General features: G+C 36.6%; 1 protein-coding gene across 4 annotated transcripts in view; it reads left to right on the top strand.

Annotated features, from left to right (window-relative positions):
• Positions 1-25,429, top strand: part of TANK (TRAF family member associated NFKB activator) — a 112,019-nt gene that overhangs the window by 53,443 nt on the left and 33,147 nt on the right. For all 4 annotated transcript variants that reach the window (XM_010368006.2, XM_010368005.2, XM_010368003.2 and 1 more), the window contains exon 2: positions 1,103-1,250. In XM_010368006.2, coding sequence (XP_010366308.1) covers positions 1,152-1,250 — 99 coding nt within the window. In that variant the 5' untranslated portion in view covers positions 1,103-1,151. The remainder of the gene's footprint in view (positions 1-1,102; positions 1,251-25,429) is intronic.

Below are 25,429 nucleotides of genomic sequence, written 5' to 3'. Positions count from 1 at the left end.
TGGGGGAAGAGGAGGATTGGGACTAACTTAATAGGTATGGACTGTTTTCAGAAGGGTGATTAAAATGTTCCAGAATTAGATGATGGTGATGATTGATTAATGAATATTCTAAAAAATACCAAACGGTACACTTTAAAATAGTGGATTTTATACTATATGAATTGTATCTCAATTGAAAATGTGAAAATTTTAAAAGTGTGCCTAAAGATATAACAAAAGATGTTAGGACAGATTAGAGACTGAAATTTTGAAGAATTTTCAGAAATATGAAATAACTTGGTACCCAATATAACTGATAGAGAACTGTCTAGCCTGTGGCTTTTAGAGGATTAACAGAAAGGTCCTGTGTTGTGGTTTTTACAGTTGGACAGGAAGAATCGGAGTCATTACTTAGTCTGCTCAGAGCAAAGGAATGTCATTAAGAGATGTTATGCAAACTGAGATTATAAAACCAAATTACCTCCACTGAGCAAATCACCGGTATTCAGAAACAGCAGGGAAGTTAGAAAACTAATAGGTATTGGGGGTAGGACTGAAGGGATGTGATTTTTCTTTTTTAATGTATAATGCAACAGCAACTCTCCCTAGATTTTGTGCTAAAATAAGAACATTTTCACACATTTTAATTGCTCTGTGATAACAACAGTGTGAACTCCATCCACAAACATTTATTATCTATTTAATTTTGCTCTAATTTCAGTGTAGCAAGAATTCACATCGTAAGTGGGAATAAGATCCATTTAGTAAAACGAAATCCCTTCCCACATTGCTGATCCTATTGTACATTTCCATAATAAAGAATTTAAAATGGCCTTTTATATTTTCTCATTTTTAGGTTAAGTTTATAGATTACTATTCTCAAAGTAGCATCTTCCTGAACTGGAACCCCACTTGTTCCTTGAACATTAGAATAAGAATATTTAAAAATTGTAGAACTTAAGGTTTCGTAAGATTTCTAGTCAGGATTTTAGATGAGACTTATGTTTAGTATTTGGTGCTATAATGTTTGTGGTAAACCTTATAGAACTATCTTTAAGGTGCATTTTTAAAATGAGATTTATGTAACTTAGTAATTATCTAAATTGTTCTCATTATTTTGCAGACCTATCATTTACTCCATCCTTTATAGTGATGCTACAGGACGAAGAGGAATGGATAAAAACATTGGTGAGCAACTCAATAAAGCATATGAAGCCTTCCGGCAGGCATGCATGGATAGAGATTCTGCAGTGAAAGAATTACAGCAAAAGGTGTGTGGTTCTGGTTTTGAAAGTTATTCGTTATCTTGGTACATGGAATTTTAGAGCCTTTTGCATCAAAAATGTTATATTGTCAGAAATTGTCCTGAAGAGCTATAATTACAGAAATGCAGATATATATTAATGGATGAAATTTGAGGTTTTGGTTGTTGTTTTTTTAAAAATATTACCACCCATAGGAGGGGTTGATTTGATGGGCTCCTTTTCAGGTGATTGTGGAAGATTGTGAATGTTGTCTTCCATAAATAATTTTAAAATATCAGTATTTATAAATAAGGAGGAAATAACTATAAAAACAGTTTTATGACAAAGTTAGAAGTATCACTGTCTCTGTTTGTTTTTTTTTGGTAGTTTTTACGTTGTTATTTGGCTGGCAGGGAAACTTCAAATCTTAAAATATTCAAGAACAAAATTTGTTATTAATTTATAATACTCTTCCATTCTTTATAACAGTGAAAAGTAGACTATTTCAGTGAAATCTTTAATGACTTACTAAAAGTTTCAGCTTTTAAAATTATCCCTGTACACATAACATTTCTTTTTAGTACTTTTAGTTTCAGAAGAAAGTAAATCGGAGGAAAGACATATCCAGGCAAAACTTACTTAACCTCGTAGTTCTTAAGCACATGTCTGTTACTGGTTCATGATGAGATTTTCACTGATCTGCAGCAAAATGAGAAAAATAAGGCTAATTATTAAACTTCTCCTAATGCTACATTTATTTCATTTAAAATTCTGCCTTCTATTCTGATATTATGCTCCATGTTTCCGTATGGTCAAAGTAAAGAGCAGAATTTTATTAACATATACTTTTGTGAAATATGATGATAGGATCCTCTCCTTGTTTATTATCTTTACATAGTAGTGTTTCAGAAGTCTCCGATTTCACCTTCACGTTCTGTGATTCCCCAGAAAGATTCGTACAACTCAACATTCAATCATACTCATAGCTAAGATTTATTACAGTGACATAGTAAAGATACATAGCCAGATTATTAATGGAAAAAGACATCAGGAGGAGTCTAGAGGAATCCATGTTTTTCAGCCTTCCCTATATACCTGTCCTTCAACTTAAAATTCAGTAACGTGTGCAGTACATCAGGAACTCCATTTTAGTTTCAGAGTTCGGGTTTTTATTTTTTTAATTGAGGATTGATCACATTGGCACCCTCCTGTCAACCAAAATTCCAGACTCTCTCAAAGGAAACGTGTTCATCATAAATCTCATTGTACGATCTTAAGTGGGCTGGCACAGCAGGCACAACATTATCATTTAGGAAAGGTTTTCAAAAGACAGGTTCCCAGATGCCAGCTGTATTAGTCCATTCTCACACTGCTATAAAGAACGACTTGATGGCCATGTGTGGTGGTTTGCGCCTGTAGTCCCAGCACTTTGGGAGGCTGAGGTAGGCGGATCACCTGAGGTTAGAGGTTTGAGAACAGCCTGACCAGTATGGTGAAACCCCATCTCTATTGAAAATACAAAATTAGCCGGGCATGGTGGCAAGTGCCTGTAATCCCAGCTGCTCGGGAGGCTAAGGCAGGAGAATCACTTGGACCTGGAGGCAGAAGTTGCAGTGAGCTGAGATTGCTCCATTGCACTCCATCCTGGGCAACAAGAATGAAACTCCATCTCAAAAAAAAAAAAAAAAAGAACTACCTGAGACTGGGTAATTTATGAAGAAAAGAGGTTTAATTGACCTACAGTTCCACAAGCTTAACAGGCAGCATGACTGGGAGGCCTCAGGAAACTTACAGTCATGGCGGAAGGTGAAGGAGAACCAAGCACCTTCTTCACAAGGTGGCAGGAGAGAGAGAGAGAGAGAGAGCAAGGTGGGGGAAGTGCCACACACTTTTAGCATCAAATCTCATGAGAACTCACTCACTGTCACAAGAATAGCATGGGGAAAATCCACCTCCATGATCCGGTCACTTCCCACCAGGTCCCTCCCCCAACACTGGGAATTGCAATTCAGCATGAGATTTGGGTGGGTACACAGAGCCAAACCACATCACTAGCCAAGGGTAAACTTGCACCTAAACTTTTCTGAAGATAACAGCCTCAGGCCTGCTATGTTAAATTACTTCTGCACAGGCAGTTGAAAGTGAGGGATCTTATGTTGGTTTTCTCAATTAACAAAAAAATTACTAGCCTGTGAAACTCTGAAGTCTAATATGCTAATATTTTGGAAAAACTCTCGAACTTTGTTTTTCCTCTATCTCACACCACAACAATAATCATCAACATAGAAAAAGAGAAAAGGAGAAGGTTAGAGAATTGAAGTATAGAATTTGGATTTTTTTTTCCCCTTTCAGGTTTAAGGCATAACCATTTTTATTAAAAAACAAAAACAAAAACTCTCAGCGTTTATTCTTCTTATTTTGTGATTAGATTCATTAAGAAAACTTGACATTTGTGACCAAATATGTGTGTGTTTCTCCCCCCCATATTAAGGAGTGGACACCAGCTAGATGTCCTCCAATTCAGTTTCAACACCATCTACTCAGAGATAGCATCAGATCCCACAAGTAAAGGGCTCAGTCCCACAAGACCACCCTCTCCCCTCCCCAAGTTGCAAGTCCCGGCCTCCAGAACTTCTAACCGACTAGTTTCCAGTTGGAGTTCCCACAACCCCCTCTTTGCGTTTGATTAATTTGCTAGAGTGGCTCACAGAACTCAGGGGAACCAATACTTATTTTTACCAGTTTATTTTGAAGGATATTTTACAGGATATTAACGTCCAAATGAAGAGACATAGGGTGAGGTCTGAAAGGGTCCCAAGTACGGGAGCTTCTGCCTTCGTGGAGTTGGAGTGCACTACCCTCCCAACACGTGGATGAGTTCTTCATCTTTCTGTCAGCTTCCACATGTTCAGCTCCCCAGAAGTTCCCTGAACCCTGTCCTTTGGGGCTTCTATGGAGACTTCATTGGTTGTCCGTGATTGAAGTATGGACAACCAGTTCAAAATGTGATGGCACAAAAAGGGTATGATCTAAATCCAGCAAGTCCTGTCTGTTCAGATTCTTCTTGGTCATTCTGTGCAGCATTCCTTCCTCCAGAGTATGCAGCAGGACCCTCTCTGGAATGAAGGTCTGATGACCCATAGTCTAAATATTAGAGTCCTGTCTTCAGCAAGTGAGAGGAGGGCAGGAGAAGGTTAGAGAGAGAGAAAGACTGTTTCCTGAGGCCTCCTTCCAAGGCCTGAAGGACCACAACATTATAACAAAAGACTGTAACAAGAGTTGTGGGAGTTATGAGCTAGGAACCATGGAAAAAAACCTAATCATAATGCCACAGCTAGCCATGCAATTATTAACTTCTTCCTTAAATACAGGAACTACACAATTTCCTTCTCCTTTCTAGTTGATAAATTTATAAAACTAGCTGTCATTCATAACTCCCTCCATTCTTCAGAAATCATCGTTATTCTTTGTGTGGCTCCTCTTGGTTTACAAAAAATACTCCATTATGGAATACTTATGAATACTTTTGGACTGTAAGTCTTCATTAGGGGTGGATAAGAGGAAAGAGTGCACAGTATGAGAGAGGGCTTTCTAAAATTATTGAACTCAAGTTTAGAATTTGAATTTTTTTTTTCAGTTCAGGTTTAAGACATAACTACTTTTGTAGAAAACAAAAAACTCAGTGTTTGTTCTTCTTAGAGTCATTAAGAAACCATGACAATTCTATATTTCTTCTAGACGAGTATTAAGATGTCTTTTGGATAAGACAGAAACAGGAATTCCTGTTAGCTCCTATTCTTTTTCCACTAGCCATTGATAAGCAATTGAGAGTTGAACCCCTTATCTGCTGTGAAAGAAGCCTTTGCTCACATTAGCATATATTCCAAAGAAGGAAAAGGGAACATTTTTTACATTTAGTTTTCAAAGCTAATATTTGTTAAGTACTCAAGAATGGATGAAGAAAAAATGTAGAATATATATTGTTATATGTTAAATTCAAAATATTCTGGTAGATTTAAGAAACATTTATTGAGTACCTCCTAAGTACTGGGCCCTTAATGAAGTTTTGAGAATACTGAAATAAATAAATTATCATTTATATCGTTAAGAAACTTTAAAAAGTTCAAATAAATCATAAATAAAATAGATATTTTACTATATAATAGAATAAAAAAGAAAAGAAGACGGTAGTTATTACTATAGTGTATGATGTGCTACAGTAGAGATCAGTATAGGAAAATACATGAGCACAGAGAAGAGACACTTGGTCTGTGAGAATCAGGTAATAAGCTCAATGTGAGTCCATACTTGAGCTAAGATTAGGAAGAGTTTAGCAAACTGGGGAAGAAGCAGGAGGAGCACTGTATATTTAGAAAAACTCAGAAGTGAGACAGTGTATGATATATTTCGTGTACCACAAGGAATTGTATAGCTTCAAAGAGAATGATGGGACGTTCCAGGAAAAGAACCTGTAAAGATAGATTAGTATGGCTAAGTAGTTTGTACTATATCCTCTTTCAGTCAAAAGTTCCTGAAGGATTAATATCTGCTTTGGAATAGTCTTCTTGACAGTGGGATAGAGATAGATAGTATACAGAGCAATGTGAAATTGAGCTCAACAAATATAAATTAAGAACCTATTTCATACTAAGCAAAGTTCTAAGAGCAAACAATATAATATAACTGGCAACTATCCAGTTGTACTTTATGCACTTTAATATATGTATTGATATAAAATTATGTAGTTATATGATACATAAAATATATATTAATATACGTATATGCTAAGTGTATGCACATATATGTTATACCTGAATTTTTAAAAAAAGTGAATGGCAGTCATTTCAAGCAATCAAAATGAGGACATAAATTAAGCATTAGAGGTGAATTGGGGAAAATATTTAAGGTTTATTTAGGAGACAAAATGGAAAACAGGGGCACCTGAATACAGGCCACATCTGAGGCCTGGTACCCTCTCAGATGGTGTCCTGGTGTCTGGAATAGATTACTGGATTAATGGTGGTGCTGATGACTGAAACAAAGGATGGATAAGAGGGTACAAATTTGGGTTGGGGAAATAAGATCTATAATTAGATTTTAGTTAATATTTTTAGTTACCTGTGAGGCTTACAGGTAAAAATGCCAATGAGTGGTTGTAAATGTGAATCTAGGCCTAGAAAAAGTTCTGAATTGGAAAATGTAGATATGGAAGTAATGGATTTTGTTGTATCCTTAAATGTGGATAACATCTCCCAGTTAAGAGTGCATAGATTGAAGGAATATTTGAAGGATAGAAGTGGGAGAGGGAGAAGGAAGGGGAGAAGATCAGTCACTTGGCCTCTGGAGATTCAGAACATAGGTTAAGCAATTTGAGAGGCATAGGAAGAGAACTTGGAGAATACCAATATTTTAAAGAATAGGCATAGAGAGGGAAAAATCATTAAGGAAACTAATAAAAACCACTCTACAAGGTAAGAAACAAATGATAGAAAAAGAGTGTAATATCATAGAAGCCATTAGAAAAGAGCCTCAAGAAGGAAGCACTAGTTAGCAGTACCAGATATCCAAGAAGTCTAGTAAGATGACAACTGGCGAAGCCAGTTGCATTTGGCTATGTGGAGGTTACTGACATTTTTGAAGGCAGTTAAGTCTAGTGGGGAGGGCAGATTGTAGTAGGCTGAGGAGAATTAGGGAATGAAGAAGTAAAGACAATATAAACCACGCGGTTAAAAGCTTGACTGTGCAGAAGAGAAATAGAGTGATAACTAGTGAGATTTTATGTTTTTTTTTCTTTTGTTGGATAAATGAAACAATGTGAGAGCGTAATAACACAGCAGAGAGAGAGGAGAAAGCTTGAACATAGAGTGAAAAAATAATTGATGCCTTTTTACAATCACGTTACACAACAGCCAGAGTGATCCTTTTAAAAAGAAATATTTAAATGTTAATTATATCAGTCTCCTACTCAAAATTTTTCAGTGATTTCTATAAAATATAAGCCAAAGTTATGAACAAAATTAGCTGGACATGGTGGTATATGCTTGTAGTCCCAGCTACCCAGTAGGCTGAGGTGGGAGAATTGCTTGAGCCCAGTGATCCTGGGAAGTTGAGGGAGATTGAGGCTGCAGTGAGCTGAGATCACACCACTGCACTCCACTCTGGGTGACAGAGTGAGACCCTGGCTCAAAAAAAGAAAAACAGCCAAAGTCCTTCCTGTGGACTACTAAGGCAGAGCCTAATCTAGCCCTTACGAGACATTCCATTTATCTCCTACCACTCTATTCTCTCACAGCCTTTCTACCACATGGGCTTCCTGTTGTTTTTCAAATATATTCCTATTTCAGAACCTTTGCATTTACTATCCCAGTTGGTTGGAGTGGTTTTTCTTTGGATATTTTCATGGTTTTCTCCCTTATTGTTTTCCTCCCTTATTGCTTTCAAGGACAGTCTCTTCAATAAACAGTGCTAGGAAAACTAGATAACCATATGCAGAAGAATGAAAGTAGACCCCCATTTCTCACCATATATAAAAATCAAATCAAAATGAATTAAAGATTATATATAAGACCTGAAACTATGAAACTACTAGAAGAAAACATTGGGGAAATGCTTTAGGACATCGGTCTGGGCAAAGATATTTTGGGTAAGATCTCAAAGGCACAGGCAACAAAATTAGACAGATGGGATTATATCAAGCTAATATTACACAACAAAAGATACAGTCAACAAAGTACAGAGACAGCCTACAGAATGGGATAAAATATTTGCAAACTTTCTGACAAAGGCTTAATAAGCAGGCGACATAAAGAACTCAATTCAATAGCGAAACAACAAAAACAAATCAATTTTGAAATGGGCAAAAGATCTGAATAGACATTTCTCAAAAGAAGGCATGCAAATGGCCAACAGGCATTTTAAAAAATGCTTACCGTACTAATCATTAGGAAAATGGAAATCAAAACCACAATTTGATACCATCTCACCCCAGTTAAAAATCATTTTCTTGATTAAAAAATTGGACAAAAAAATAACAGATGCTGGCAAAGAGGTGGAAAAGGGAGAACACTCATATAGTTGTTAATAACCAAAAGAGAGCAAGAGTGAATATACTAAAATCAGACAAAACAGACTTTAAGTCAAAAATTGTTCCAAGCCAGCCATGGTGGCTCATACCTGTAATCCCATCAGTTTGGGAGGCTGTGGCAGGTGGGTCGTTAGAGCACAGGAGTTTAAGAATAGCCTGGGTCAACATGACAAAATCCCATCTCTACAAAAGAAAAAAAACAAAAACAAAAACAAAGAAAACAGGTCTGGTGGTGTGCTCCTGTAGTCACAGCTACTCAGGAGACTGAGACAGGTGGATTGGTTGATCCCCAGAGGGGGAGGCTGCAGTGAGCCATGTTTGCACCACTGCACTACAGCCTGGATGACAGAGCAAGACCCTGTCTCAAAAATAAAAGAACAAAACAACAAAAACTACTACAAGAGACAGGAAAGGGACATTATATAATGATAACAGGGTCAGTTTATGAAGCAAATATTAACAGTTATATATGCATCATACATCAGAGCTCCAAAGTATATGAAGCAAGCATTGACACTATTGAAGGAAGAAACATTACAGCTTTATGATAATAGTAGGAGAATTAAAGTATTATACTTTAAACACTTTAAATAATGGATAGAGCAACTAGACAAAGATCTATATGGAAATAGAGGATTTGAACAACATTGTAGAGCAGTTGGACCTAGCAGACATATGTAAAATATCCCAGCAACAACAGAATACACATTTGCTCAAGGGCACATGGAACATTCTCTGGGAGAGACCATATATTTAATGGCCTGGGAGAGGCCATTAAAAATGACTTAATAAATTTAAAAAGATTGAAATCATGCTAAGTATATTTTCTAATCACAATGAAATGAAACTAGAAATTAGCAAAAGGAAAAGTGGGAAATTCACAAATATGTACAAATTAAATAACACTCTTAAACAACCAGTGGGTCACAAAAGAAATCACAAGGGAAATTAGAATATATATTGAGATAAATGAAAGTGTAAATACAAAGTACCAAAACTTCTAGGATGCAGTAAAAGCAGTTAATAGAGAAATGTTTAGCTGTAAATGTGTATATTAAAGAAGAGAGATCTCAAATCAGTAACTTAACTTTACGCCTGAAGAAACTAGAGAAAGAACAAATTAAACCCAAAACTGCATAAAGAAGAAAATAATAAAAATGGAAACAAATATAAATAAAAAACAGAAAAACAATAAAGAAAATCAACAAAAACAAGTGTTGACTATTTGAAAAGATCAAGAACAAACCTTTAGTTAGCTTAACTAAAAAAAGAGGGAAGACAAATAACTAAAATAAGAAAATGAGGACATTATTACCAAGTTTACAAAAGTTAAAAATATCATAAAAGAGTGCTATGAACAATTGTATGCCAACAGATGGGATAAGCTAGTAAAACGTCCTAGGAACATACAAACTACTAAGAATGAATCATGAAGAAAATGAAAATCTGAATAGACCTTTAACTAGTAAGGAGATTGAATCAGTAATCAAAAACTTCCCAACAAAGAAAAGCCTGGGATGAGACAGCTTCACCAGTGAATTCTGCCAAACATTTAAAGCAGAATTAATACCAATCCCCTCAGTCTCTTCCAAAAACTTGAACAGTATGTAACACTCCCTTACTCATTCTATGAGGCTAGCATTACCCTAATACCAAAGACACTATTAGAAAAGAAGACTACAGACTAATATCCCCTATGAATATTTGCTATGGTTTGAGTGTGTGTCCCCTCCAAAACTCATGTTGAAATTTAATTGCCAGTATAACAATATTAAGATGTGGGACCTTTAAGAGATGATTAGGCCATGAGGGCTCTGCCCCCATGGGCATAGTTAATGCTGCTCCAGAATGGTCAGTTTGACTCCTACTGCCCTTTCTCTTTGCCCTTCAGCCACATGATACCTTCCACTATGTGGAAGATGCTAGTGTCTTGATTTTGGACTTGCCAGATACTGGTGTCTTGCTTTTGGCCTTCCCAGCCTCCAGAACTGTTAAGAAATAAATTTCTGTTCTTTATAATTTACCCAACCTCAGGTATTCTGTTATAGCAGCACAAAACAGACTAAGACAATATTGATGCAAAAAATCCTCAACAAAACACTAGCAAATCGAATTCAACAGCATATTAAAATAATTACATACCATGACAAAGTGAGACTTATTCCTATAATGCAGTAATGGTTCAGCATACGAAATTAGTCATGATATACCATGCAATATACCACGTTAACAGGATTGAAAAGAAAAAACATGATCATCTCAACTGATTCAGAAAAAGCATTTGATAAAATTCAAATTTTATCAAATTTTAGGATTTTAAAAAACACCCAACAAACTAAGAATAGAAGGAAATGAACTCAACAAAATATCATCCAACACAGGAAAAGCCCACAACTAACATCATACTCCAGAGTGAAAGACTGAAAGCTTTTTGTCTACGATTGAAATAAGTCAAGGATATACTTCTATTCACCATAGTACTGGAAGTCCTAGACAGAGCAGTTAAGGAAGAAAAAGAAATAAAAGGCGTCAAATTGGATAGGAAGAAATAAAATTATCTCTGTAAACAACATGATATTAAGTATAGAAAGCCCTAAAGATTCCACACCCAAAAAAAATCCCACCTGTTAGAACTAATAAACAAATTCAGTAAAGTTACAAAATAAACATGCAAAAATCAGTTGTGTTTCGATAATTAACAACAAGCCATTTAAAGAAGACACAAATATATGGAAACAAATCACATTTTAATGAATTGGACCCTTGCCTTTCTCCATGTTCAAAAATTAAAACAGATCAAAGACCCAAATGCAAGAGGTAAAAACCATAAAGACTTAGAAGAAATCATAGGGGGGAAAGGTTTATGACATTGGATTTGGCGGTGACTTGGGTATGACACCAAAAACACAGGCAACTAAGGAAAAAATAGTTAAGTTGGACTTCATCAAAATTAAAACTTTGTGTGTCAAAGGACACTATCAACAGAGTGAAAAGGCAACCCACAGAATAAGAGAAAATATTTACAAATCATATTTGGTAAGAAATTGATATCTAGAATATATAAAGAACTACAGCTCAACAACAACAAAACCTGGATTTAAAATGGGCAAGGGACTTTAGAGATTTCTCCAAGAAGTTATACAGATGGCCAATAAGCATATGAAAAGATGCTCAGCATCCCTATTCATTAGTAAAAACACAGTGAGATGCTACTTCACACCCATTGATATGGCTGTTATTCAAAAAAGCAAAGTAAGTGTTGGCAAGGATGTGTAGAAATTAGAACCCTTATGCATTGCTAATAGGAATGTAAAATAATGCAGCCATTGTGGAAAATGATATGACAATTCTTTAAAAACTTAAACATAGAATTACCATGTGATTCAGCAATCCTACTACTCTGGTTACATACCCAGAAGAAGTGCTAGCAAAGACTCAATTGGATATTTGTACATTCAGATTCAGAACAGCATTATTCACGTTAGGCAAAAGGTGGAAACAACCCAAGTGTTCTTAAGCAGATGAATGGATAACCATGAGGTGGTATATACACACAGCATAGTAGTATTTAGCCTTAAAATGGAAAGAAAATTTTACATGTGTTACTAAGTAGAACCTTGGAGATGTTATACTAAGTTAAGTAAGTCAGTCACAAAAGCACAAATATTATATGATTAAACTTATGTGAGACACTAAGAATAGTCAAATTGAGAAAGACAGAAAGTAGAAGGGTAGTTGCCAAGGGTTGAGAGGGAGGAAGGAATGAGGAGTTAGTGCTTAATGGATATAGAGTTTCAGTTAGGAAGGATCAAAAAAGTTCTGGAGGTGAATGGTGGTGATGGCTGCACAACAATGTAAATTATTTGATATATATTTTAACATATTTTTAAAAACTCTATTACAAAAAAAAGAATTGGCCTGGCCTAGATTATCTTAGTAGCCATGTTTTATTGCTATTCAACTGTCACTCATCAGTTTATATAAACTCACCAGCCTTTTACCACTCAGCTGTCTATACTCCAAGTCAGTTCTTCTTTCAGTGTTTCTTCCAGTTCACTGCAATTTGAGACTCAGAAGCTTTTCTTTGAGAAGTTAGTATGCTGTATCCATTAAGGAGCATTCTGTTCAGGAAAGACATCCAAGCATTCCAAATTGATAAGGGAGGTAAAGACAAAACAGATAAGTGATTTTTAAAATATTATTGGCTTAAATTACAAAAGCACCACATTTTTTTTTTTTTAAGTAAACAAGATGTGCAGAATATAAAGTGATAGTCCTCTCCCTCATTCCCTAGGGCTGTCCATTGTTAGTAATTGGGTATATATCCTTTCAGAGTATGTGCATCATATTTTTTCAAAAATGGAATCATTCTAATCTGAAAAAGGTTTTAAGTGTTTTAATGTCATCATCTTCTCCATTGTCATCACTAAGATTTATTGAGGTTTGTTTGCCAGAGAGCTTTACAGTTATTTAATCCTTGTATAAATCTTTTTTTTTTTTTTTTTTTTTGTGATGGAGTCTCGCTCTGTCACCCAGGCTGGAGTACTGTGGCCGGATCTCAGCTCACTGCAAGCTCCGCCTCCCGGGTTCACGCCATTCTCCTGCCTCAGCCTCCCGGGTAGCTGGGACTACAGGTGCCGACACCTCGCCCGGCTAGTTTTTTGTAGTTTTTAGTAGAGACGGGGTTTCACCGTGTTCGCCAGGATGGTCTCGATCTCCTGACCTCGTGATCCGCCCGTCTCAGCCTCCCAAAGTGCTGGGGTTACAGGCTTGAGCCACCGCGCCCGGCATAAATCTTAAGAGGAAGTATTATTTTCATTTTTTGAATGAGGAAAATTAAGTGCAGAGAGATGAAGTAACTTGACCACAACCACATAGCTACTAAGTTAGTAGAATTAGTAGACCTAGAATTTGAAAAAAATGTTTGACCACAAGCTTCTTGTCTATAACTTCTCTGCCAAAAATTGTCAATAGTCTTTCAGGTTTGCACATATAAACCTACCTCATGTCATGAATACCTGACAATACCTTGTACTACACCTCCTTCTTAAAACACTGTTTTTCTTTTTTTTTTTTTTGAGATGGAGTATCATTCTGTTGCCCAGGCTGGAGTGCAGTGGCACTCACTTGGCTCACCTCTGCCTCCTGGGTTCAAGTGATACTCCTGCCTAAGCCTCCTGAGTAGCTGGGATTACAGGCATCTGCCACCACGCCCAGCTAATTTTTTTATTTTTAGTAGAGACAAAGTTTCACCATGTTGGCCAGGCTGGTCTCGAGCTCCTGACCTCAAGTGATCTGCCCACCTCAACCTCCCAAAGTGCTGGGATTACAGATGTGAGCCACTGCGCCCAGCCCTTACTTTCTATTCTTATATGAACCTTCTCATTTTTTCCTGTGGCTTGAAATATCTGTGACAATGAACTCCTAAATTTGCATTCCTAGTCCAGACCTGCCCTCTGAACTGTAGACCCATATGTCTCACTGCTACTTGGAAGGAACATTAAACTGAATATCCAGACCTGAACTTGCATATTCACCATTTTTTCTCACCTGTACCATTGCAGGAGAGTAATGAGTTTAATAAGCTGCTGTGTTAAATAATACTACCTTTTATTTACACTAAATTTACTTGACATAAATTTCAAAGGATAATCTCTCCTCCTACTACTAGTGTCCTGCTATTGATCACGAAGTATATTTATTTTACCTGGCCCCTAAATAGTGTTTTTCTCCTTTAGTTCTAGACCAAATTTTCCATTGTTATGCCTAGGCTCTCTTGCCACCATGCTGTTAAATTGTTTTTTTTAGAACCTCTAGTCTTAAAACATGGCTGTTTTTAGCTTATCCTCTGGTACAGCCCTCATTCTAGACCATACTAAAATACCAGACAATTTCAGATACATAGAAGCAGTGCACTAATCTCAGAAACACAGAAGCAGTCTTCTTCCCTTCAACATTTAAATTCATATTACTTCATAAATCAGAAAGGAAAATTAACATTTAATGAATGAACATATTCTACAAGTGTTACATCCCTACAAAAGTATGCATTGTTAGCTTTATTTTCAAACGAAGAAACTGAGACTCAGAAATGTTGATTTTCCAATCTACGTTGCAAAATCTATGCTGAAACTAGGTTTATCAGACCAAAGACCATATTCGTTATACTAACCTAGCTAAGTCATAGCTCATTCCAGGTTTTCAAACTGTTTTCTTCCCATTGCTATGAATAACTTAATATAGTCTCCTCTCTTCTTGGATGAATCCTTTCTTTGTGACTTATACATCTCTTTTTACCAAAAGAGGCTAGAGTATAATATTTAATATTTCCTTTACTCATCCTTCAATTTATCATGTGCCAGAGACATCATATGTGCTAGCAATTAAAAGATAGATAAAACAGAGCATGCACTTAAAGGGTTCACAGTCAAATACTGCTTATTCCATTTCTGGGCATGTGTAAGCATTCATACATACCCACACTAAGAGGTCTTCTGTTCATTCAAAAGTAGAGGAATCTTTTAATCACAATAGCCTCTGACCAGACAACTTTTAATATGCTTACAGAATAAGACAAAAGATTATTATGGCGAATATAGGGTGGTAGAGTTGGTTTGGCCCCCGAATTGGTTATTATGTAGGATAAGCTGTTACAAAGAGACTAAGAAATACAGTGTGTAAGTATAGAAGTTGACTTATGTCTCTGCTTGGCACAAAGACTCATGTGAGTAATCCCAGCACTTTGAGAGGCTAAGGCAGGAAAATTGCTTGAGCCCAAGAGTTCAAGACCAGCCTGGGCAATATAGTGAGACCCTGTCTTAATTTAAAAAAATAAAAAATAAAAAAATAAAAGTTATCTCTTTTGTAGCAGTCCACAGGAGAATAGAACAGGGCTAGTAAGGCAGCTCTACCGTTCTTTTTTTTTTTTTTTTGAGACGGAGTTTGACTCTGTCGCCCAGGCTGGAGTGCAGTGGCCGGATCTCAGCTCACTGCAAGCTCCGCCTCCCAGGTTTACGCCATTCTCCTGCCTCAGCCTCCCAAGTAGCTGGGACTACAGGTGCCCGCCACCGCACCCGGCTAGTTTTTTTGTACTTTTTAGTAGAGATGGGGTTTCACCGTGTTAGCCAGGATGGTCTCGATCTCCTGACCTTGTGATCTGCCCGTCTTGGCCTCCCAAAGTGCTGGGATTACAGGCTTGAATCACCACGCCCAGCCAGCTCTACGGTTCTTAAAATATGGTTTCCCTCTCTGAAATCACAGTGGCTGCTCTCCTTATTGCCTTGCCAATGAGAAGGGGAAGAGAAGTGAAGAGCAGACAGCTTTCTTTTAATGATGTTGTCCAAAATTTATGCAGATTATTTCTGTTCACACCCTCTAGCCAGAACTTAGTCACATGATCACATGTAGTAGTGAAGAAGGCTAGTAAATATATCCTCTAGCTGAGTGACCATGTGCCCTGTTAAAACTCTATATTACTAAAAGAAAGAAATAAAATGGATATGGGGAACAATTAGCAGTCCTTGCCACATCTTTTGGCTCACTAGTCTAGAACTGCTTGGAGAGTTTCAGGTATCACAAGACTCCATGATATGGAATTAAATATTTAATCAGTTTATTACTCATACCAAGTTACTTGTCATCAATTTCTGCCACTGTTCTATGGGAGAAATTTCTATTACTTCTTTGACCATCTTTCCAGGAGAAGAATAATAAAATAATTAAAACATCTGAAAATGTTAAAACTGATTGCTACAAGTCAGATTACCATAATCATAAATGATTAGGTTATAGAAAACCTGCAGCTGGCCTCTCCTGCTTGTCCCAAGATTCTTTGCGTTATGTAATCAGAAAATAGAAATCCCTTTGTTGAGAAAAGAAATTTGAAATGGAATTTTTCTCTTCTTGCCCCCTCTTGATTAAAAGAGAAAAACTGACAAAGTCTTACATAGAAGGAAGCAATATCCTTAGTTATAAAATGATTCAGATGCTATGTTATATTAATTGCTTTTTCTTTGTACTGAGGAGAAAAGTGAAGGGTACATAATATTTAAAACCATCCAATTTGCTAAGCTTATTGACTAGCCAGTAAGGCTGAGGAGAAGGCCTAAAATAAGAGTAAATTTGACTGTGCCTTGTCTTTTTATCATAAATTACAGATCTTCTCTAACGTTTTTCTGACAATAAATGTTAAGCGATCAGGACTGTTTTGTTGTCAGATTGCTTTATTCAGGAGCTAGTCTTGACCCGTGTGAAATGTAAAGCTTTAACCTAAAGCTTATGTTACCTCTAAAAGCTTGTAAAACATATTTTAAAGGATTGCAAAAGGCATAAAATACCTTTATTGTAGGTACTACGTTAAAAAAAAATCCTTCATTTTCACATAAGATGTAAATGGCCTCATTATGGTTTACCACTCTTTTTTTTTCCCCAACAACATATATACTCTATCCAAAGTGTTGACGGGGTAAAGTGGTTCATTCTGGTTTTTTCCTAATGAAACTACTGGTATTAGAATAAAGGTGCTCCAGGTGGTTTCTGATCAAAGCTTTATTTCTTTGTTTCTTTGTTTTGTCAGTACTTTGCCAGTAGATTCATTTTCCACATTATCAGAATGAAAATATTTGTATCCTTTCTTCCAAGGTTTTACTTCCAGAAATATGTCCTGTTAAAACTTGTAGTCAGGTATGTAGGATATGTATTCAAGGAGATTGGTTAATAAAGAATTAATGATATTCATTCAAAAATATATTGAGCACCTACTGTGTATCCAGAACTGTACTAAGTACTAAATCTATAGTGATAAGCAAACAGACATGCTTGCTTCCTGCTTCATGGAATGGTGGCACAGTCTAGTAAAGCAGAGACTAATCAAACAATCTCACAAATATAGCTTGAAACTCTGATCAAAATATCAAGAAGAAAGGTAAATTGCTATTAGAATGTCTGTTGGGGACTTGACCTAATCCAGCAGGTCAGAGATTATCGTTATATAATGACTTTTGAAAGGGTAGATTTGGAGGGCTTTTTAAGTACAAGGACCTGCATTATAAAGACCCATTGGCCTAAAAGAACTTAAAGTATAAGGGAAATAGTGCAATGAGAACAGTCAGAGGCTCTTAGTAGGGACTTGGAGACCATATTAAGGACTTTTGGTTCTTTATTCTAGGAGTGTAAGAAGCCATTTAAGGTTTTTTGGGGGACAAGGGTGAGGGGTAGAAAAAAAAGTATGGAGTAATATGATTACACGTGCATTTTGCAAAGAACACAATGGCTGCTAGAGAATAGTTAGGCTATTGCAGCAGTCCATTAAGGTTGTGGTAATAGATTTAAGAGATATTAATAGTTAAGATTAAACTTGATACTTGGGGCCAGGCGCAGTGGCTTATACCTGTAATAGCACTTTGGGAGGCCCAGGCAGACGGATCACTTGAGGTCAGGAGTTCAAGACCAGCCTGGCCAACATGGTGAAACCCTGTCTGTACTAAAAATACAAAAATTAGCCAGGCATGATGGTGGGCACCTGTAATCCCAGCTATTCGGGAGCCCGAGGCAGGAGAAGCACTTGAACCCAGGAAGTGGAGGTTGCATTGAGCCTAGATCACACCACTGTACTCCAGCGAGCAAGACAGAGCTCTAAAAGAGCAAGACTCCATCTCAAAAAGATAAATAAATAAATAAATAAATAAATAAATAAATAAAAAGATTGATGCTTGGTAATGGATTGGCTATAGAACAAATAGATGTCAAAGATGGTCACAGCTTTCTGTATAGATAAAAGCACCGTGTACCAAGAAAAGGAATACTAGCAAAGAACCAGACTTTTCGGGGGTGGAGAGGAGAGATGAGAGGGAGTGGTAATGGGGGGAAATCATCAGGTTTGAATATTTGAAGCGCTTTCCCTGGAACAGTTGACCACATAGATCTATAGCTTAGAAGAGAGATCTAAGCTAGAAGAAAAATTTGAGCTACTGGCATGGGTGAGATTACCTAGGAAGAGAATATATAGCAAGAGAGGGCCTCATGTGAGCTAGAGGTACTCATAAGATGTGGCATAGTGGTTAGTTAGGGGCTTGGGCTTTGTATTCAGGCAAGCCTAGATTCAAATCTTAGCTCTACTATCTACTGGGAAAGCTTAATAGTTAAGATTAAAATTGATACTTGGGGGCCGGGTGCGGTGGCTCACGCCTGTAATCCCAGCACTATGGCAGGCTGAGGCAGGCGGATCACTTGAAGTCAGGAGTTCAAGACCAGCCTGGCCAACATGGCAAAATCCTGTTTCTTCTAAAAATACCAAAATTAGCCAGGTGTGATGCGCGGGAGGGGGGCGCCTGTAATCCCAACTACTTGGGAGACTGAGGCAGGAGAATCGCTTGAACCCGGGAGGTGGAGGTTGCAATGAGCCTAGGCAGATTATTTTGTACCTCTTTAAGACTCAATTTTCTCATCTGTAAAATGTGGGAAATAGTCTCCTAGGATGGTTGGTTTAAGGATTAAATGAGATAAAGAAAATAAAACTGATTTTGGTACATAGTATTTAATGAAATTATCACATGATGATAATGTGTTGCTGAGTTGAAAAATTTGGTTGCAGAATAGTTCTCATTTGTAAAAAAGTGTGATACATATATACATATGTATACAGGAGTTCTGAAAGGGTATATACCAAAATGTCAGTAGTAGTTACCCTTGAGGAAAAATGGAAGGCAAAGTAAGGGAGGATCCTGCCACGTTTTACTTTGTACATATCTGTACATACTTGTTGTGTTGGTGGTAGTGGTCATTTTGTTATTTGAATTTTTTGACAAAGGTGTGTGATTTTTATAACTTTTAATAGCCATTAATCTTTAATCATTTAGTCCATTTTGTCTCTTTGTAAACTTTGAACAACTAGGGCTTGGTTTTTTGTTTTGTTTTGTTTGCTTGACAGGAATGTTTTTGATTCAATGGAGATGCCATACTGATTTCTCATAAACACCTGAGTCCTAGGTTACAATGAACTAGAAAAAGACTGAGAGATCTGGCTTCGGTGATAACCAGAGCTTTTGTTCATAAACATACATACTACATGCTCTGTGTCTTAGTCCATTTGCACTCTATAACAAAATACCTTATACCAGGTAATTTATAAATAATAGAAATTTATTTCTCACAGTTTTAGAGGCTGAGAAGTCCAAGATCAAGGCTCCAGCAGGCTTGGTGTCTGGTGAGGGCCCAGTCTCTGTTTCCAAGATGGCACCTCATTGCTGCATCATCTAGTGGAGATGAACAGTGTATTCTAACATGGCAGAAGGGATGGAGGGCAAAAAGGACTGAACTCTGTGTGAAGCCCCTTTTATATAGGCCTTAATCTTACTCATATGGGAGCAGCCCTTATAACTTAATACCTCCTAAAAGGCCCCACTTCTTACTACCATCAAAATGGGGATTACGTTTCAACATGAATTTTGGTGGGGACACACATTCAGATCATAGCATTTCACCCCTGGCTCCCCCAGATTTATATCCTGCACACATACAAAATATATGAGATACATGTACATGATACATATTTATTCCATCCCAAAAGCCCCAAAATGACTTACCTTGTTCCAGCATCAACTTTAAACTCTAAAGTTTTCATCTAAACATTATCTAAATCAGATATGGAAATGAGACTCAAAGTACAATTCATCCAGAGACAAATTCCTCTCCAGCTGTGAGCCTATGATATTATACAGTTATATGCTTCCAAAAGACAATAGTGGGACAGACATAGGATAGACATTCCCACTCCAATATGGATCAACAGGAAAGAACAAAGGGCTAACAGGTTCTAACCACATCCAAACACCTCAAATAAACAACAACAACAAACCCAGTAGGGCCAACATTAAACCCTGAAGCTTGAATATAGTCTTTAACTCCCATTTCTCATTTTCTGGACACACTGGGGTGAAAGTTGGGCCCCCAAGGCTCTAGGCAACCCTACTCCATCACATTGTTGGCTGCATTTCTTGTTGTTGGAGTTGCATGCCTTTGGGTCTCCCAGCCTGGAGTTGCACCCTGGTGGCTCTACTGGTCTGGGGTCTTGGGGTGGCCCTGCCTGGGCAACTCCAATAGGAATTGCCCTGATGGCGACTCTCTGCATCGGCCTCACTCCCGCGGCTTTGGATATTATGTAGATATCTTGCTCATTGTTAAAAGACAGGAACTAACATTTCCAACGAGCATATTGCAAGACAAATACTTTATATATTCTGTCTCTTTCAATCCTTCAGGTAAATGTAATTTTCGTTTAAAGAGGAAGAAACCAAAGGCTCAGAGAGGCAAGTAAATTAATCAGGACCGAAACACAGGATTGTAAAATAAAAATAGTTTGTCACAGTTTACCACTTGGCATGCTGAGAAATTGGTGGCAACACTGTCACCTAAAAGTAGATAATTAGATTGGAAATCTGATCTGTCAAATTGCAGGTCTTCTAGATAAGTCTTGGTACTGGAGGATGGGAACGTACAGGGCTTATAACCTAGTAGGCAGAAAACGATTGAAGAAAGACCTGTGTAAGCCAGGATCTCTGGGTTGCTGATCCTATTTGATCTCATACTTTTTAGAGAAAACTCAAAATTGAAGTTGATTCTTAGCCTACCAAAATTTCAAGATATATTTTAATTAGATTGTGTCTAAATAAATTAGTTTCTATCTAAAGTACTATGTATTAGGATACTTAATATTTAATTATCTTCCTTCCTGAACTGTGGAGCTTCCTATGGAGAGCATTTGTGGTAGCCATGCAAATCCTTCCGTAAATCTTTCATTCTCTTTGTTAACCTTGGAATAATTTGAAAAGTTTTAAAATGGGGACTATTTCATTTTTTTTTCAATCCACTCAACATTTATTAAATTCCTTAATAAATCATTGGAGGAAAGCAGTGATATTTTTTAGAATATTGAAATTAGTTATTGAGGAGGAGAAGAAATGTTTGACTTAGAGTATTATAGATGACTTAAGGGCACTTAAACTTTTTTTTCCCTAGGTAAGAAATAAGTGCCTTGTAAAATACAAAAAAAAAAAAAAAAATGTTCAATACCAGCAATAGGGAAAAATTCAATTTATGGAACTCTATTTTAATATTTATGATACAAAAACTTAAACAGGTATCTACACAAAATTATAGGAAATATGCTGCCTTAGTTTTGAAGAGGAAATATTGAAATTTTGCCTGGATAAAAGGGTAATTTTTAAAATAAACTTTTTTTTTTGCCTATCATAATCCAGAATATGGGCAACCATTTTTAATAAATTTAGGATGTGTGCTATATTTGATCACCAGTGTTTTAAGTTTTACTTTTGAACACTAAGAAAGAATACAAAGTTAACCTTATAGGCCAGGCGGGGTGGCTCATGTCTGTAATCCCAGCACTTTGGGAGGCCAAGGTGGGAGGATCACTTGAGCCCAGGAGTTTGAGACCAGCCTGGGCAACATAGCAAGACCCTGTCTCTATATAAATAATATAGTAATAAAATAAAATAAAAAACGAAGTACCTTATAGCACAAGTACCTAAGTACCTGTTTACCTATTTAGATGCTGGTAGACCACTTGTTTTGCTAGTCTTTGAAACTGGAAGGAGTGTCAAATACACAGAAGCCAAAGTCATCTTGGCCAGATGGTGTTTGATACAGATGGATGGTTAGTTGTCATGCAGATCTCCTAGTTGGTAACTTGTTGCTGCCATCTGACTCAAAGAATCATTCACACACACTGGCTGTCAAAAGCATCTTCTCTTCTGTCTGTTTTAGCTGTCATGTCTGTGCTCTGTACAGAAGTGTTGACAAGACATTGCTGTTGTACATTTTCAATGTGGTTGTTAGTGAGTTTTCTGTTTTGTGGGGTCTTTGATAGTGCTATAATGTACTTGCTTTGTAATTGTATTTAAAAAAAAATACTATGATGGTACAGCAATAATCTGACCTTGTAAAAGGACTTTTCAGGTTTTAAGTTTAGGCAGATATGTTCTGTGAACAAAAGCATTTAATAAAAGGAAAAAAAAAAGACTAGTTTCGTTTAGTTTCCAAACAGCAAATAAACCAAATTCTACTGGTTGTTTCCCAGTTTGATGTAATATTTCCTTTTGGACTTTCCGTCTGATAGTCTGTGGTCAAAATCTTTATACTCTTTTCTGAATATTCGTTTTCTCAAATTACTACCTTTTTTCTAATGATATAAGCTTCCCTTTTTTTCCAAAAAAAATCTTCAAACATTACCTATCTTTTGCATCCGTTTTCTCAAACTTAATATCCCTTTGTTTTATTTACCTACTGACCTTGTTTCTGTTTTTACTGTTTCCCTTAGAGAAATATAAGCAAAGGCATTCCTCCATTCCTCCAGATCATTTCTGAAAGCATATCTGTTCCTCTGATATTTCTTTTTTGTTTTTTTTTAAGTGAAAGTAAGTTTATTAAGAAAGTAAAGGAATAAAAGAATGACTACTCTAGAGGCAGAGCAGCAGCATGGGATGCTTAACTGTGATATTTCTTTAACAATTTAATTAGTTTGTTTATTCAACTAATATTTACCGAGCATCCCAATATGTGCCAGGCACTCTGTAATACTCTGGAGATATCAGGAGGAAATACTCTCTACCATTGAGAAGTTCAGTCTAGAGGGAAATCAGACATTAGACAATTAGACTAGAACATTATAACTGCTAAATGTAAGTATATGAAAAGTGTAGGAGGAAAACATGGGCTCTTGCTGTTCTATTTCCCCTCTTATACTTCCAGAGTGTTGGTTTTTAAAATTATTGTAGACTTTGCTCAACCTTTATAATACTTTATTAAGTAGCTTAAGAAGTAGTTAAAACTTCAACTTGAAATAGCCATTGATTCATTAATTTTTCCTAGCTATTGAATACATTTTCAGGATTATTTATTATACTATCTTATATGCAGATGTGCTAAAATATGTTTTTTAAACCAGAGAATAGAAGATAAAAATTAACTGGCAGAAGCTTTCTGAGTTGGTTTCAAAAGAAAATATATGGTTTCTTCATTAAGTTGGGAGAAAAAGACATGGAGACTTGAATAACATAGACATTTATTCTGGACCTGTCTCTAACTTGTTAAGTTTTTTGGACTGGTTACTTAATCTCTAGACTGTATAATGTATATACCTATCAAAATAAAGTGAAAAATAGGTACTTATTGATTGATGTTTGTGAAGAACTTTGAGTTCTTGGAGAAAGCTTTAATTAATGCAGAAATATATAGAGAAGACTCTAACTTGTTTGCTGATTCTTCAGCCCTGGTGGTGCTGTGTAGCCCAAGTCAATCAATATTTAGAATTTGCTGTAGATTTTTGGGTCCTTCATTCAGTCAGCTTACGACACTGTTTCTAGGGGGTTGGGTGTGAATTTATACAGAAATAAGATGTCTTATCCTGGGAAGCCAGGCCCTAGACTAGACTTGGGTATCAGTGATCATTTCTGAGACATATTCATTGGACATACACTTCAGGTAGACCCACATGATTCATTCTTCTGTTCACAATAATAAAATGTAGTTGGAATCCGTATTTCCTTTTTTAATTTTTCAGTGAACATATACTGAACACCTCCTATGTATAAATTACTTAATCTATATGAATTCTATGGGGAATGTGAAACTATGTAAGACTGCCTTTAGGCAGTGTGCAAAGACAGTGCACCACATGGGTTGCTTATCAGCTTTGTCAGTTATTCATATTTGAACGGTATTACTTATAAAAGTTCACCTTTTATTTGGGAAAATGTATTTAGCTTTCGTTTCTTTTTTTTTGAGATGGAGTCTCACTCTGTTGTCCAGGCTGGAATGCAGTGGCGCGAACTCGGCTCACTGCAAGTGCCGCCTCTCAGGTTCACACCATTCTCCTGCCTCAGCCTCCCGAGTAGCTGGGACTATAGGCGCCTGCCACCACACCTGGCCAATTTTTTGTATTTTTAGTGGAGACAGGGTTTCACTGTGTTAACCAGGATGGTCTCGATCTCCTGACCTCGTGATCCGCCCGCCTCAGCCTCCCAAGCTTTAATTTCTTAAGCTAATTTATATTTGCTAATCGATGAACAGCTGTGTAATTTATTAAAATTTTTAAGTTTATTGGTCTCTGAAAATAATAGAGCTTCACTAATTTTGAACTTTAAGAATCAGTTTAAAGTCAAATAGTATCTACTGAATATCATTCTGAGATTATTAGAACTTCATTTTCACTTTATATTTCAAGGAATTTGCAACTTAGACATTATTTATCCCTCCAGGGATAGAAATTGGTTTAAAAAAAAAAAAGTTCTCTGTTACTGTTTGGTGATACGTTTTTAAGACTGTACTAATTTGGTAATTGTGATACAACAGTTTCAAATTTGCTTGAAGGTTTGCAGCATCTGTATTCCTCAGTACAAACTTGTGTCTTATTTCATTGCTTTATTTTCACAGTCATTGCAATAAAATAGCAAGATGAATGGATTAACAATATAAGGGAAACTATGGCATTTAAGATAGACACCAAAGGTCAACCATGGTGTTCTCTTAATTTCTTAAAACTTAGCAGAGAAGTTTCTGGTCGTTATAATTTTATAATTTGTATTTGTCCCTTTGATTTTTATCAATACTTCCTTAGTGTTTGTGTGCCCTAAAAATAAATTTGGAAGTGTGTTTATTTGAAAGACACAAAATCTTAGTTTTTTAAGTTAGTGTGTATTTTTTAAAAATCACTTTAATATAGTATTTGTTGTTTCATTTGTGCTTTTTTTTTTTCATTAAGGAATAAATGCTAAATTACAGTTTTGATCCTTACTGAAGGATCAGGAAATCGTAGATTGAATCCTTGACTGATATGTGTTTAAATAAGATAATCTTTTTTTTTTTTTTTTTTTTTTCCTGAGACGGAGTCTTGCTCAGTCTACCAGGCTGGAGTACAGTGGCGCGATCTTGGCTCACTGCAAGCTCCACCTCCCAGGTTCATGCCATTCTCCTGCCTCAGCCTCCCAAGTAGCTGGGACTACAGGCGCCCACCACTATGCCTGGCTAATATTTTTTGTATTTTTAGTAGAGATGTGGTTTCTCCGTGTTAGCTAGGATGGTCTCGATCTCCTGACCTCATGATCCACCT

Source organism: Rhinopithecus roxellana, chromosome 14 (genome assembly GCF_007565055.1).
Source record: "Rhinopithecus roxellana isolate Shanxi Qingling chromosome 14, ASM756505v1, whole genome shotgun sequence".
In the NCBI taxonomy this organism is placed as follows: domain Eukaryota; kingdom Metazoa; phylum Chordata; class Mammalia; order Primates; family Cercopithecidae; genus Rhinopithecus; species Rhinopithecus roxellana.
The sequence above is the reverse complement of the archived record's forward strand: the minus strand, read 5'-3'. Positions and strand labels throughout refer to the sequence as shown.